At 38.0% G+C, this 17,208-nt stretch overlaps 1 protein-coding gene across 1 annotated transcript; it reads right to left on the bottom strand.

Moving 5' to 3' along the window:
- Positions 1–5,047: 5,047 nt before the first annotated feature.
- On the bottom strand, positions 5,048–13,561 carry cpb1 (carboxypeptidase B1 (tissue)). Its single transcript, XM_056450744.1, has 11 exons — positions 13,452–13,561; positions 13,270–13,345; positions 12,675–12,799; positions 12,175–12,274; positions 11,990–12,091; positions 10,648–10,752; positions 10,460–10,570; positions 10,144–10,234; positions 8,087–8,289; positions 7,850–7,934; positions 5,048–5,341 (listed from the first exon to the last, which is right to left on the bottom strand). The coding sequence occupies exons 1-11, from the start codon at positions 13,514–13,516 to the stop codon at positions 5,154–5,156; spliced, it is 1,251 nt and encodes a 416-aa protein (XP_056306719.1). The 5' UTR covers positions 13,517–13,561; the 3' UTR covers positions 5,048–5,153.
- Positions 13,562–17,208: the final 3,647 nt, after the last annotated feature.

The following is a 17,208-nucleotide window of genomic DNA, read 5'->3' as shown; positions in this document are numbered from 1 at the left end:
ATCGAGCACCTTTGTATTTCACTCCCCAAGCTTATGTAGCGCCATAAAAGTCCTTCCTGACTTAACATTTCATTTACACTTAATATTTGCATTAAAATGTCACAATGATGATGTTTTAAATATTAAACATGTTGATTGACATTTCAAACATCCATTTAAAGTCATGTCTAAAGAACTTTAATACAATTAGTTGAATTTTGTACTGCCAATATTCAATTTCATTTTCTTAAGTATTGATAAAACGCATAATTTGTCATAGTTCATGTATAAGATCAGGCTTTGAAAGCAGCACAGTACAATTGTTGAATTAACACTATAAACTTTAAATTCGAGCACTTTCAAGGACCTATGTTTGTTTTTAAGTACTTTCCAAGCCTTGATTTAATGTCTGAAAATCAAGCATGTTCGAGTACCCTGGGAACCCTGTTTCCTGCTCATACTCATAGTAGCCTCCCTGTGCATCACACTTAGCACTCCTGCAAAAGTATTGCATTTTGTGATTAGATGGCACGGTCTAAATGCAATCCAAACATGTACGCACTGTAGGTTAGCAAACGTTACCACCCGGACACACTAATGCATCTCAGCTGACCACTTGTGAGTGGATCACTGAAAATGGCTGTTGGAAACAAAGCTTGTATGCATCTGTTTTATATAAGGGGTGCAATCACAGAAAACCATCTCTTGTGAGTTTGGTTTTGTTACTTTTCCCATCATCACCATAATGCGGAAACCATCTGGATGTTCAAGCCAATTCACTTCACTTGGAGGTGGAATCAGTAACAGTAAGGTTTTAGTAATGGACATTGACAACCTTGCTTTATATGTCACTTTCTGTCAAGCAGAGTGGTTTGGGACAGTAATGGAGAACCTTAAGGCTATGGTTTCATCACACTTAAAGCTGCTGAGTTGGCAATTAAGAAGCTATTTTTTGATGTTATGTTGCTAAATGACCATCTAGTGTCTATAATACGTCAAAATAAGCCATTAGAGAAGTGCTTAGCTAAGCGAAAATCCAGTATATACCCATTAAAAGACAGAGTACAGACTTCATGTGTCCAAACCTCTTTAATAATTCTCTGTTCAGCTTTCTATTTCCTGTGTTCAGAAGTGTCTTCAGTGGAAATGACGAAAAGCATTGATTGTGGCTTGGTCAGAGCAAGAAGAAACGGATAAATACATATACATTTGCACAGATTAATCTATTTTAATTATTGCACAGAATAAAGAGTTTGAATATTTGGGTCAATTTTTTTTGACACTCTTTTAATTTATGAAAACTGAAGCATCAATGAAGTAGAGACCGAAATAAGGCTTGATACCTTTAATCAAGTATACTATTTGACTTATTTGATTGTTGTGCAGGAGAGACATCAAGTGATGAGGCTTGAACTCTATCAACTAATGGTATGTGTCCACATACCTCTTAGAACAGATGGGAACTACAAAAGTTGTCTTATGACATATGTGTATTTGTAAAGCGCATTTATTGTGTATGGCCATACACCCAAAGCACTTCACAATCATCACCACCATCATCACCACCAGTGTGCAGCATCCACTTGGATGATGTGATAGAAGCCACAGGACAACGGCGGCAGTGCGCTCACCACACACCAGCTATAGGTGGAGTGGAGAGACAGTGATAGAGCCAATTCGGTGGACGGGGATAATTGGGAGGGCATGATGGGCCGATTTAGGGACTTTGGCCAGGACACAGGGGTTACACCCCTACTCTTTACGAGAAGTGCCATGGGATTTTTAATGACCACAGAGAGTCAGGACCACGGTTTAACCTCTCATCCGAAAGACGGCACCCACAGACAGTATAGTGTCCCCCTCACTTTTACTGGGGCATTAAGACTCACACAGACAACAGGTTGAGCACCCCTGCTGGCCTCTCTAACACCACGTCCAACAGCAACCTAGTTTTCCCATGTGGTCTCCCATCCAGGTACTGACCAGCCTCAGCCCTGCTTAGCTTCAGTGAGTAACTGGTCTTGGGCTGCAGGGTGATATGGCTGTGACATGATGTTAATTCATTCATTCATTTTCCGTCGGCTTAGTCCCTAATTTTTCGGAAGTTGCCACAGTGGAATGAATCGCTAACTACTCTGGCATATGTTTTATGCAGCGGACGCCCCAGTAGCATCTGGATGAAGACTTGGATTTGCAAGCTGAGACTGCATATCTCAGAGATACAGTGTCAGACACAATGCACTATTAAAAAGCACTGCATGCAGCTCAGATTGCAACTGCACCGAGTCTGCATTCAGACCCCTCTCGGATGCCCTTCCAGCCGCAACCCAGCACCATGCTGGGAAACACCCATACACTCTTATGACACGTACAGTGTAAATTTTAGAACATCCTTGGGCCTCAAATATTTGACTAAAATGTCAGGACTCTGACTAGATAGCGTCACCAACAGGATTTTGCGCCTCAGACTAAAAATTGTATATCTCCAGAAAAATTCATTCTTAAAATGTAGCCCTACTGTATATAGACCATTTTGATGGATGTAAACAATAACAATGGTCCTAACATAATTCCTGTATTACATTTTTAATTTCCATAGCTTCCAAGAATCCAGAAAGGTCCACATATTGCTAAATAATGTTAAGATGGCTTTTTTAAAGTTAAGACATGATTAAATTGGCTCTTGTTAGTTACGAAATAGCTTGACAACAAGCAGGAAATGTTCATGGGCTAGTGACATCGCCACATTGAAATGGTCTACACATTTCTAAAGATTGCAAATTATGTAGGCAGAGGAATGTATGGCTCCGATGACGCCGTTCCTTTTCTCGCTTACCAGCTGACTGCTTACCTCCATATGGATGGCTTTTTTTGCTGTGACCAGTTTGTCCAGTAGCTTGCGGTGTACATCTGTGGACTTGAGACGCAGAGAGGAATTGACCTAGTGAAGTCTAGTGAAGACTCGTTCCAGAGAACAGGTAAGACAAAAACAAAAGCTAAAAAATAAAATAAACAAGTAAATAACAGAGTGAGAATGTGGTAAAAATCAGGGGCCGTTTCTTTTTCTGGATTGCATTTTCAAACACTGTCGGTTGGGTTTAGCGAAGTGGGTGGGCGGGTCAATCGGTGCTTTTTAAAACACTTGGTTGGGTTTAGGGGATGGTGGGGGGATCGATTGGTTAATCAGTCAGTAAGTCAGTCGACAGCGGCCTCTGGTGGATTTATGCGAGAACAGCAGGTGTAAACATAGCTTCTGGGACGTATTTTGCTCTCTCCAGAAATGTACAAAGGGGTATGTTTTTAGAATGAGCCTGGGTTGAGGAACACAATGTTAAGTGTTAGGTCTTGTATATGTAGGCATTGGGAGTAACAGCTTCAGTGAAACAACAACATTGTACAGAAATGCAATATACAAAACAGTTACGGCTGTGTGTTTAATTAAAAATCATCCATTTATGAGTATACAAGTATTACAAGACAATCTTCTCAATGATATCATTTAGGGCAGGGGTTTTCAAACGCAGTATTGAGGCCTGGTGTTCTTCAGATCTTAGCTTCAACTTGCCTTAACAAACCCGCAGGGATGTTTCTAGAAAGCCTAGTAAAAGCTTGATTAGGTGTGTCTGATTGGGGTTGGAGCTAAAACACCGAACCTACAGGATCGAGATTGAAAACCCCTGACCTAGGGGGTAGTATGGAAATACAGAGTAAAAAGAAATGGTCTGGGTACTGAGCCTTGGGGTACTCCACAATAAAACGTTGAGTCTATTTCATTTACTGACAAATAATAATATTAAGAAAGGATGACTATGCCTGACTAAGATCCAGTAACACCAATAAGGAGATGCAAGCAGGATTGGACGATATGAATATTTGTAAGTTTGCAAATCGGCGTTTCAGTAGCCAAATTGGCCTAAAACTCTTTATTGGGGCAATTAGTTGGTAAATGGCAATTAATTTGCAACTTTCAGTCATCTAAGTGCAGCACATCCATGTCTAATTTTAATTTGTTTCAAGCCACAAAAATTCTGATCATCTTTAAATTTACATTATTTACACATGATTACACTGTACTGACATTTTTCAGTTAATAAAAGGTGGTTTAATGCATTAGGACAATGATGTTATAAGTGATATCACGTTACACCAAACTATGAGTCTAGATGCAAATAAACGTACAATGCTTAACGCGCAATTTAGCTGCCTTCCTTTACATCAACAGTGAAGTGTATGCTAAATTTGGTCTTTTAATATATCTGTAATTTTAACATTGGTATTTAGTACAATAAAATGAATCATGGTCAGTTGAGGAAAACCTTGTTTTGCTCTCCCGTGGGCATTTCTTCAGTATAAGGGTGTGATATCAAGTAAAACTAGCATGAATTTTGTATGAATTAGCATGTTGCTAGTATGTTTATAGTATGAATTAGCATATTGCTAGTATGATTAGTATGTTTGTTAGTATGTTTCTAGTATGGATTGGTATACTGTTATTATGTTTCTAGTATGGGTTAGTATATTGTTAGTATAGATTGGCATGTTGTTAGTATGTCTAATGTAAAGTCAGTGGCAGTTTTTTTTACAATATAAGTCTATGGGACAGTTGCTAGGGTGCTGTAAGTGGTTGCTAGGGTGTGGCTAGTAGGGTGTGGCTAGTTGGCAGATTGGTAGTCTGAGTTAAATGAGCCCATCTTTAAGCGTATATGACAGTCTGGCGCAAAGTTATGAGGTCAGAAAGTTTGGTCCAATGTTAAGTCAATGAGACTTTTCTGAAATTTCCGGGTCAGTTATCGGAAAACCATATGTCGGATCAGTTAGAAAAGATATAGCAACTTAATTCAGTATAGTTTAGAGGTTTGGAGTTAGTTTGGTGGTTGTAGTATGAATGGTCTAGGAGGAGATGTGTTCTAAAAATAGTCTAAGAAGAAGAAGAAGAATAAGTTTAAGTAGTTTAGGAGTATGTTGGCTTTCAAGCCACCATAATAAAATATTTTTATCAATTGTATGTATCCACACAAAAAAAGGTTTGGGGTACTTTGTATAAGATAAGATTCAACAAAAAGACATCTGTGTTTTATTACTTTACTGATCATGATTATTTTGAGTTGTGCAGTAAATGTATCTCACATAACGCACAGCCATGTTTCATAAACTTTCTATCAGATGGTTCCCTCTCAGTACAGGTTGTTGAGGACGTGGTTAGCGATGTATTTGACTGCCAGCATGGTCTCCTCGCAAGTGGGCTTGATCTGGGACTCGGGCAGCAGGAAACCGTAACGGCCTTCATCACGCAGCTCAAAGGTGTAGGAGTATTTCACACCCAGATCATAAGCCCAGTCATCAGAGCCACCAGCAGCAGGGTCTGCGGTGAGATAAGGGTTTGGTTTACAAGATATCAGCAGTAACCTTCTCACTAAAGTGGATCTTGGTTTTCTTGGTCAGATGGTAGTCCTTGTAAACCATATAAAGGCTAAACGTTTGAGGTGACAAATGGAATCAATAAAAATGTTGACTATGTACTTATATAGAGTTGGTTTCAGTAAAAACAATAACACTTCACAATAAAGGATACATAGGTAATATTAGTTAATCCATGAAAAAATAAAATACAGTATGCTTTTACAGCATTTATTAATTATAATGTAACATTCAATGACGGATTACTTAATGCACTCATGAGTTGACAATTAACAATGAACAACTTAACATTGACACAGATATATAAATAAATAATGTAATAAATATGTTATTCATTCTTTGTTCATATTAGTAAATGCATTAACTATGTGTCTCGTATTGTAAAATGTTACCGTATGGAGTATAACATTGTTAGCTTAGCAACATGCTAGCATATTGGAATCGGCTGTGAATTGTGAGACTCCACTCAGGTTATAATATTACAAATAGATGCACAGATAGAAATAAGAAGGTCACTGCATTAAGTTTCCAAACTGAAATCGTATACGGAGTCCCAATTCCCATACTACACTACCTGACAAAAGTCTCGTTGTCGATCCCAGTTGTAAGAGTAGCAAATAATAACTAGACTTCTAGTTGATCATTTGGAAAAGTGGCAGAAGATAGATTTTTCCAATGAATCATCTGTTGAACTGCATCCCAAACATCACAAATACTGCAGAAGACCAATTGGAATCTGCATGCACCCACGATTCTCATAGATATCAGTCAAGTTTGGTGAAGGAAAAATCATGGTTTGGGGTTACATTCAGTGTGGGGGCATGCGAGAGATCTGCAGAGTGGATGGCAACATCAACATCCTGAGGTGTCAAGACATTAGTGCTGCCCATTCCATTACAAACCACAGGAGAGGGTGAATTCTCCAGCAGTATAGCGTTCTTCTCATACTTCAGCCTCCACATCAAAGTTCCTGGAAGCAAAGAAGGTCAAGGCGCTCCAGGATTGGCCAGCCCAGTCACCAGACATGAACATTAACATTCAATTGAACATTATTGAGCATGTCTGGGGTAAGATGAAGGAGGAGGCATTGAAGATGAATCCAAAGAATCTTGAACTCTGGGAGTCCTGCAAGAATGCTTTCTTTGCCATTCATATTTGGGTCATTGCGGAGATGTATGAAGGCAGTCCTCCAAGCTCATGGGAGTCATACACAATATTCATTCTGTTTACACTGCGCCACGACTTTATAGTCTATACTGTACATTATTTCTGTTAATTGACAAGACTTTTGTCTAAGCAAAGTCAGATCTTCAAGGCATGGTCATATTTTATTTTGGTCAAATAAGCATAATCTAGAGGCCTTTGCCTTTTATATAAGCCACTTCTGATACCAAATGATCAACTAGAAGTTATTATTTGTTGTTCCTAAAACTCAGATAGGTGACAAGACTTTTGTCAGATAGTGCATACATCCTAAGTAGCATTCGAAAATAAAATTAGCATGCCTCAAACTGTAGTATGTTAAAAAGAGTATGGCAAAGGTTCCCGAATGATCTACTCATTCATTCATTCATTCATTTTCTTTTCGGCTTAGTCCCTTTATCAATCTAGGGTCGCCACAGCGGAATGAATCGCCAACCTATCCAGCATATGTTTTACCCAACGGATGCCCTTCCAGCCGCAACCCATCTCTGGGAAACCCATACACACTCATTTGCACACATACATACACTATGGACAGTTTAGCCTACCCAATTCCCCTGTAACGCATGTCTTTGGACTGTGGGGGAAAAACCCAGGGAGAAACCCACGCGAACGCAGGAAGAACATGCAAACTCCACACAGAAACGCCAACTGACCCAGCCGAGGCTCGAACCAGCGACCTTCTTGCTGTGAGGCGACAGCACTACCTACTGCGCCACTGCGTTGCCCCCGGATGGTGTACTATTTCAGGTATATATTCAAAGTGTAGATCGGTCCATACTCTAACAGCTATTGCCCACAATACATTGTGCGTTGGATGTGAATTTAATTAGAACTACAGTACAATCTGTGTAAACAAACCACAACATGGCAGATACACGAGATCAACCGTCAAGTAGAGAGGCTTTGGTAAAGTTGTTCGAATGACAATTAATATCTAATATCTCCTTGTTATATTTAATCTGCAACAACAATGTGAATTTCTATAAAGATATGTTTGGACATTAACTTCTGAGAGCATAATTATCCAAAGACCTGAGGAGATTTCTCTGCATGAAAGACCCACGAATGGCAGATTAACCTGCTGCTGCTTCTCCAATAAGGTAGGTAATTACATATAAAAGAAATGTCAAGGGTGTGTCAAGTTGATTGACAGGGGATGTAATTAAGCAACATAAAAAAGTGCATACTTTTAGGATATAGTATAAGAAAGTGAATTGGCACTCGGCATAAAACTTTTGATACTCACAGATGGTCACAGCACCAGGGCCGCTAGTGTATTTGGTTCCATACAGACTGCGCAGAGCTGCAATAGCTCCTTGAGACACACTTAACTAAAGGATTGAGAAAAAGAATACATTACTATATATAAACTAACACTCGGGTCTTAAATCTTATTAGATATTGCTCAGTTACATATGAAAATATAATAGATAATATTGAAGCGAGCTTAAATGCATGTCTGTCTGTGTTTGTGAAGCGGTACCAGCTCAGAGTGGTGTGCAGCCAGGTCATATTTGTAGGAATAGGGGAAGAGGAGCAGCTGGGAATACGAGTGGACTGTCAGGTAGGCCTTGATGACGGACTTGTTGGTGCGGATGAAGTTGGCCAAATTCTTGGACTCAATCTCAGACTCTGGACTGCTTCCACAGTAGGTGTCACTGCAAGGGTTGCTGGAAGCTCCAACGGCTGGAAAGTGAACGGAATACATTAAACATACTATATATGAACCACAGAACCAGTCGCATGTATATATTTGTGAGAATAGCCAAAAGTGCACTGTGTCACTATTCATATTAATAATATGCATGTCTAACAACTTCATTTGGACACCTTTAAAAGTGATTATTCTTAGTGTTTTTATTTGATTATCTCAGCCAAATGTTGTCATATGCCAACAAATCATGCATCGATGGAAAGCTTATTTATTCTTTCTGTAAATAGAGTGATAAATGTTGGGACAGTATGGAAAACACAACTAAAAAAATAAAGTAGTGATTTCTAAACTTACTTTGACTTGCATTTCATTGAGGACAATACAGCAGCACATTATTTAGTGTGCACCTCATGATTTTTATAATTTTTTACTTAATAAACATGTATTCAAATGTTGGTTTTTGCAACAAGTAAAACAAAAGTTGGAACAGTAAAGCATTTACCACTTTATAATGTTACCATTCCTTTTCACAACACTTTTAGAAACGTTTAGGGACTGAAGACACCAAGTGTTGAAGTATTTCAGATGTAATTTTGTCCCATTCTTCCTGCAAGCAAGTCTTATGGTGGGCGACAGAGCGGAGTCTTTGTTATTGCATTTTGAGCTTTAAAATGCACCACACATTCTCTATTGGAGACAGGTCAGGACTGCATGCAGGCCAGTCAAAAACCTGTATTCTCTTCCTCCACAGCCAGGTCTTTGTAATGTGCGTGGAATGTGGTTTTGCATTGTCTTGTTGAAATATGCATAGGCATTCCTGGAAAAGATGTCTTCCTGAAGGCAGCATATTGTGCTCCAAAATCTCTATGTACTTTTCAGCATTAATGGTCCATCACAGAAGTGCAAGTTACCTTTGACCATGACAGACCCTGGCTTTTGGACTTGTTGCTGATAACAGTCTGGATGATCCTTCTCTTCTTTGGTCCGGAGCACATGGCATTCATTTGTTTATTTGTACCACCACACTGTATGATACTGCACTTATGGAGCTTTGGCAAAGATTCCTAAATGACTTTATATGATTGGTTTTAAATAATGAATGGTAACAAACTGGTAAGGATAACCTGATTGTTCATTTAATTCAAAATTTGATTCAAAAGGATAACCTGATTTAATTCAAAAACACAAAATGTTTTGTTGAGTCATGGCACATCTTGTGGTTGATTAAATGGAATGTGCTGGGGTCAGATGAGGTTTCAATTCGGATCTTCCTCCCACCAATTTAGTTTTTGATCGCAGCATATAACCAGCATTAATACGCACTCTTTTATTATAGACCTAGCTAGCATAGTATTGTTTTTTTTCACATGCTATTTTTTAGCTTGTTGACAACAATTTATTCATTAATTTTCCTTCGACTTAGTTCCTTATTTATCAGGGGTCACCACAGTGGAATGAACCACCAACTATTCCAGCATATGTTTTACACAGCGGATGCCCTTCCAGCTGCAACCCAGTACTGGGAAACACCCATACCCACATGCACACATTACAATGCAGCCAATTTAGTTCATCCAATTCACCTACACTGCATTCTTGGGACTCTAAAGAAAACCAGAGCATCCGGAGAAAACCCACTCGAACACCAGAAGAACATGCAAACTCCACAAAGAAATGCCAACTGGCCATGCCGGGACTCGAATCTGTGATGATCTTGCTGTGAGGTGACAGTGCTAACCACTGAGCCACCTGGTTGTCAATAGTGTTTTTGTGAAAATGGAAGGTCAAGGAAGTTGGTTTAAGTAGTTAATACTGTGTGGAGACTACACCTGTTTTAGTACACAAATATATAAGCACAATAGCTTTAAAAGGAAGCATGTACTCACTGCACCATCCAGCATTGAAGTTTCTGTTGGGGTCAGTACCGATACAACTGCTGCCACTGTTCTTGGACCGAGTCTTTCTCCACATTCTGTCCTATGGGATCCAAACAAACTCTTTGTCTACTAAAATACTGTTCGCAAAATTAAAAGTTTCATGGATAATGTTTTCCATTAAACCATGCTAATTTATGTTCCCCACATATATATATATATATACATATTCAACATATATATATATATATATATATGTTGAATATGTATATGTCCCCCTTATGTACAGTATATGTTGAATAAAACATAACACATGTTATGAACATACTCTGGTCCAGGTGTATTCATAGCCATCAATGTTGAAGACAGGCAGAACAAAGAAGTCCATTGTATCCAGAAGGTTGGTCATGTCAGGATTACTGCCATATGTGGACACAGCCTGATCAAACGAATAATGAAATTTAGATTTAGAGTTATCCTGAATTAAAGACACTGAATAAAAAAAGTCTTCTGTACCTCATTAACAAACCACTGGCAGAAAGCATGGGTGATCCATTCTCTGGCGTGAAAACCACAGTCCATAAAGACAGCTGGCTTATTAGACCCTGTATTCTTTCCAATCTGTACAAAATTTAAAAAAATAAAAATCATTATAGATAGATCAGTATTTTGGGACAAATTGCCTGATGAGTGAACAATTATACAACTCTTTAAATGTCCTTTTCTTTACTGAATGTGCAATTGAGATGTACTTTAAAATGTAGAAAAAGTTTATTCAGAAAGTGTAAACTCTACTTGCAGGTAATATTAATGAAGTGCAATAGTACTGCACAGCAGATGCCCTTCCACCATTACAACCCTTAGTGCTGGGAAACACCCACACACTTTACAACTCACACTACGGGCAATTTAATTTATCCAGTTCACCTATACCACATGTCTTTGTACGCTCAGCCCTGCCTACACTTGTCACCAATAACAAGCTGACCAATTACAGATCTTGCTCTTTGCCTTTTCACAAGGTGTACAGTAGTTACATTTTTTGAAAGGTACCAGACACCAACAAATGATATGCGACTGTTTCAAGGCTAATGCCCCATTCACACGGGGCGTGAGCGTCAACGCTTGACGGAGGGCGTTGCTAAAGTTGGAACTGACGTGATCAATATGGCAACTGTCTGAGCTGGCATATTTGCATAAAGTGATCTGATTGGCTGACACTTCCATAGGTGCTTGAAATCCCTAACTACTACAGCGAGCAATGCTGCTGAAGTAACGCCGATGGATCCACAATTAAATTCAGCAATTCTTAACATCACCCATTCAAAGTGAATGGGGAGCGTTGACGCTGACCTCTTGTGTGAATCACCTGACCTACCGTGTGCACTCAATGCAGAAGTATTAACTGGCCTTTATTTTCTTCATACTTCCATGATGATAAGATCTGAATACTTCAGCTCATCCATGAACATGATTTCTGCAGGAATTTCGTAGGTTGCAATGAAGATGACAACTCTTCAAAATATGCCTTTGTTTGTCATGAATATGTTCCCTCTAGTGGTGAAAATTACATACTGTGCCTTTTATATATGTATATGTATATATGTGTGTATATATATATATATATATATATATATATATATATATATATATATATATATTTACTTTACTTAAAAAAATGTTACTTTTTATATTTCAGTAAAACTAAAGCGTATTTCTTTTACCAAAACATATGCCAGAGTAATTGGTGGTTCATTCCACTGTGGGAACCCCTGATAAATAAAGGAGTAACTTGAAGGAAAGTTGTGAGTGTGAGTGAGTATTTCTTTCATACAGGAGTGTTCTGAACAGACTTTACCTTCAGAAGGTGCATGGTTCTTCCCTCATAAGTATTGCCGATCGACTGCCTGCTGATCAGGTCAGGGTTGGCAGAGCTGATGGAGATTGCCCAGTCATTGATCTGAAGATGAAAACATAACAAAACACATATGTCAGAGCAAAAATAATGTTTCAGGAAAATTGTAAGTGCACTGACAGTCATACCGTTGCCCAGCTGTTGTACTTTGTGTAGTCGTGACCCTTTGTTGGACTCTTGTTGTCCATCTGATCCTCCACAGCCTCCTGAACATTATCAATCATCACCCTGCAAAGACAATCACTCATTTAAAAGGGGGCCTTGATTATGATTTCACTTTTTTTTTTGGTGTGTGTGGATGTAATTTTGCCTTTTGAGAAAAAAACATTTACAACGCTCATATTTTCTTTGACAGAATTTGCTTTTTAAGGCCTACACCAAATGGCTTGTAAGAACTACACTATAAGCGTCTTCCTGGGTTTTTGACATCATGTCTCTGGGCAATGTGCACTAGCTGGCCAGTGAACCAGAACACATTGGGCCAGCTGACCAATAAAATAAAAAAAGGGAAGTACTTGTAAAATGTTCAAATATTGTCCAAATACCATCTACAGACTTCACCAATGTATCTTGGAGTATATATAAACTATTTTCTATTTCTTTGTGTCACTTTCTGTCCAGTACCTACTTGACTTCCATGTCGCTCTGCTGTAGGATGGTGGAGACCATGGCGAGCTGAGCTGCAGGAACGTGGATATCAACAGTCATGTCGATGGTCACGAGATCAGCACTGCGAGGCTTCCAGAAATCCAGCTGTAGAGGGTTTAATGTGCACAGTTACTGTTAGATTAGTCAATTAGATTTGTATTAAATCAACAAATAAAGCATTAGAGGATAGCAGTTGAAAGGAATAGTTCACCCAAAACTGAAAAAATATGCAATCATTTTACTCACCCTGAGAAAATTCCTTAGTGTTCAACAGAATAAAGAAACTTATATTGTTTTGGAAGCACTTGAGAAAGAGTAATTAGTGAGTAAATTAACTGTTTTGGGTTGGATACTGATTCGTTTGTTTATAGTGCGACCTAGTGGTCACGGTTTGACTTGCATTCATTGTTATCATTTTAAAGACATTTTTTAAGGAGAGAAACATACATAAAAAAATTATAATTTAACATAAAGAATAATTTTAACATTGTCTCTCAGAGCTTCTGTACAAAATAAAAATATATTTAAATAAACAAAGACATATTTCCTCATTTAAATAATACTTTACACTTTACCTTGATTTTCTCGCCCAGTTCCCTGATGATGGTCACATGGTCATCATTTATGGGTTTCAGCTGGAGGACCTTATCTCTATAAAATTATGCAGAAAAACATCTTTAAAATCTTAGATAGGCTATTACACCTCCACATAGTGTAATATTTCTTCATACCATAGTGAAACAATATCGATATTTACCCCACAAATGTGATTGGCTCACAGAGAGCCACAGCCACCAATCCCAAGAGCAAAAATAGCTTCATTTTACCTGCGTAGTCCTTCTCTCCACACAGTTCTCCTTTTATAAAGTAAGGCCCTCACAGGGACCACCTCCTCCAAAATATCTCCAAAGTTTTCATTTATGATTCACCAGTTGCACAAGGTGTTCATGATATTTTTAGCTATTTGAGACGACCGCTTCAGATGCTTTCAATCATTAATCGACTGAAAGACTGATCCCTAAATATTCACAAATTCACAGGAAGTTTACACACACATTAAAAAACTGAGTTTTATTTAAATGTTACAAACAATATCTCTTTTAGTTTCTGTGAGTTCAGTGTAGATAAGTACAAAACAATTCAATGAACTGTACATTTAGAAAAAAAGAGCAGTCTAAATTTCACACCAGAGAAGAATTCATCCTTATGACATAACATTAGAACCTAAATCACAAAATACAAACATTAAACAGACAATCTAAATCAGTTTTTTCATGTTCAGTGTATAAAGTTTTAACATTCAAATCTCATAGAAGTAGTTCATATCTTACTCAAGTTCACAATTAATTGATTTTATTATCATAATAAACAACACAAAGTCTGGAAACAGCACTAAAGAGACTCAAATCTCAAGTATTATAGGTAAATATGTAATTTTATACAACAGTTCTGTCTGGTTCTCGAATCTGATTGGCTGAGAGCCATGCGATATACTGCAATATCAGAACTTGTACAGCATCCTCACCCTTCTGTATTACTCCGCCCACAAAGACTGACAGCAGATCAATAAAAATCACTGCAGTTTGACAAATATTGCAGCTGTTGGACAACATTATTTTCCTTTGAGGCGTTTTTATGCAAGAATGTAGTTGTTTAGATTGCAACTATGCAGTTTATTCATAAATATTGATCATTTCTGAGATACAGCGCGTCCGCGTCCATCAGCCTGTCATTTAGCACAGCAAAGAAGGTAGACATTGTCCACCCACAAGATGGCGACCGCATTATAAGCCCTAAGAGGAGAAAAGATTATATTCTAAAAAAGTCAATTTCTTTCTTTTTTATGTTGCAGTGCTGTATTTATATCATGTAGTTGTAGTTTGTTGAGTGTGAGATGGAACTCACATGTCAGTAATTTATGTATTTTGTGTTAGCCACTCTTCGTATAACCCTGAGTTACTTTTTATTTGGCCATCTGTTTGATTTTAATGCATCTCCAGTTTTCGTTACTGCAGACGTGTTCAGTAAAAAGAAAGAAAGAAGAAATGCCTGCATGTGTTTGGGGTTTTTGCTTATCGCAAACACAACAGTAATCTGGTAGAGATTGCGTTGCTTTGGCTTTTTTGGGGTTAATTATTGTGATCTCCCGATTGCAACAGAGAAATACTGGGAAATCTCTGTAGACTGATGGCATATTATGCCGTTCAGCCTTATAATCTTATAATGTGAGCAAAATCACCTGTTTTGTCATCATTTTAGACATTATGCTAGAGAATCATTCATATACTAGCTCTAAAGTGACGTTGGTGAATTAGCAACGGTTTCTGCTGTTCTGACGTCAGCTGCACATGTGAATGAATAGAGGAAGAAAGTAATTCCTCATACAAAACGATTTTTAGACTCTCCGTGTTTGATTTTCTTTTTTATATACACGATTTGCCATCGAACTGTTGTATAAACACAATACTATGGCTGTCTATAGTCACTGATGGGACACTAAGGCACATGCCGATATACAGCCACATCGCACTGCTACGAGTGTGATATTGCTCATTTAACTGATGTTTAAACATCACATGCGACATATACTGCAGTACAGTCTTAAATATGGAAAAACACACAGCTGTATTTACAAAAAACAACAACTTTACATTATTGAAGACATTAAAATAACTAAAGTAATCAAAAAATTTATAATTATACACACAGATAACTATATACATAGTTCGTTGCAATATGCAATACCTCACATACATTTAAGGGTTTGTTTATGGTAAATATAGACTATTGTGAAAATGATAGTTTTAAATTAACAAAACTAAACAAAAAACTAACAAAAATCAAAAACATGATGATCATCATCAGAATCAGAAAAATGGTGGCAATGATTAAAAAAAGACAATATAGTCTTGTTTACAAAAACTGAAACTGGCCATGATAGATAGATAGATCATTAAGTATATGTTTATATAAATATTTCAATAATCGTTGCTTTCAGCGAAACATGAAGCCATTAGCAGAGTAGCTAGCAAGTGACCGCAGAAAATAAGACCGTAACCAAACCACGGCTTCTGGTTGATATGGGTTTAAGGTAGGAGTGAGTTTAATCGTCTCTGAAAGTACATATTAATATAATGATTATTATAATAATCTAATACATTTGATTAAAAAGGTTACTTCATGATTTTAAGATTTAAGATTTGTTTTAAGATACTGAGGAGTAACTTACATAAAAAACATCAATTATTATAATATTTTTTATTAATTAGATTGTAAGGTATGATGACCATCAATGAGAATGTCTAGAAGAAGGGAATTCTACTACTGACGGACAGCATAAATGCTGGTATACAAGTTTGGGCAGGAATATAGTGAATATTTGATGATCAGAAGTGCAAATGTTGTAGAGATTAACAAAGCTGTTTTGTAAATCCAAAATTTGCAGACCAAATTACATTACTAACATTAGATTAGGAAACAGAACAGTTAAAAAGACAACATCCAGACTACCTGGATGAATTATTAAGTTATCATTCATTTTCCTTCAGCTTAGTCCCTAATTATTAGGGGTCGCCACAGTGGAATGAACCACCAACTATTCTGTCATATGTTTTATTCAGCAGATGCCCTTCCAGCTGCAACCCAGTACTGGAAAACACCCATACACTCTCGCTTTCACACAAACACACACACGCACGCACACACACACACACACACACGCACACACACACACACACACGCGCGCGCGCACGCACACTCGATACGCTATTTTATATACACATACACTCCAATGTAGTTTATTCACCTATATTCACCTATAGTGTATGCCTTCGGACTGTGGGGGAACTCGGAGCACCCGGAGGAAACCTGGGGAGAACATGCAAACTCCACACAGAAATGCCAACTGGCCCAGTCGGGATTCAAACCAGCGACCTTCTTCCAACCACTAAGCCATCGTGCTGCCTTAACTTATCATATCCAAATTAAAGTTTGTACATAACAGTAGAATTTTGGCTTTACTCCTTTTGAAGGAAATTCGATTTTCATTTCAGCTAAGTGGTAAAGTCGGCAGTGGAAATGAATGTTGCACATCATATGCATCATATGTATCCTGTGTACATCCTACTTACATCCTATGGCCAAGAGGGAATAAATTAATTGTAAATTAAAAATGGCCCAAACTGAGCCTTGAGGAACACCAGGCGTGACTTGAGATGTTGTATGAACTGAGTTTGAAATGCGATCTAATCCTAGGCAGAACTTTTTGATTGATTGTAAGTGAAGTTTCACAAACTAATTTCGAGAGGAGCATGTGATATAATTGATTATGGCTGGCCCATCCCTAATCATTAGTAACCCAATCAGATTAATCCAAACTCACTATAAGTAGCCTGTCTAAAACTATAAGTAGCCCTTATCTTCGCATTCCAAAGAAACCCCCCATCCCTCCCTTCTTCCCCCTTTACTCTTTTACTAGGGGGAGCTCTCGAGAACTATCTGATCTCGTACCCCCT

Source organism: Danio aesculapii, chromosome 24, assembly GCF_903798145.1.
Source record: "Danio aesculapii chromosome 24, fDanAes4.1, whole genome shotgun sequence".
In the NCBI taxonomy this organism is placed as follows: domain Eukaryota; kingdom Metazoa; phylum Chordata; class Actinopteri; order Cypriniformes; family Danionidae; genus Danio; species Danio aesculapii.
Note: the sequence above shows the minus strand (reverse complement) of the source record. Positions and strands in the feature narration are given on the sequence as shown.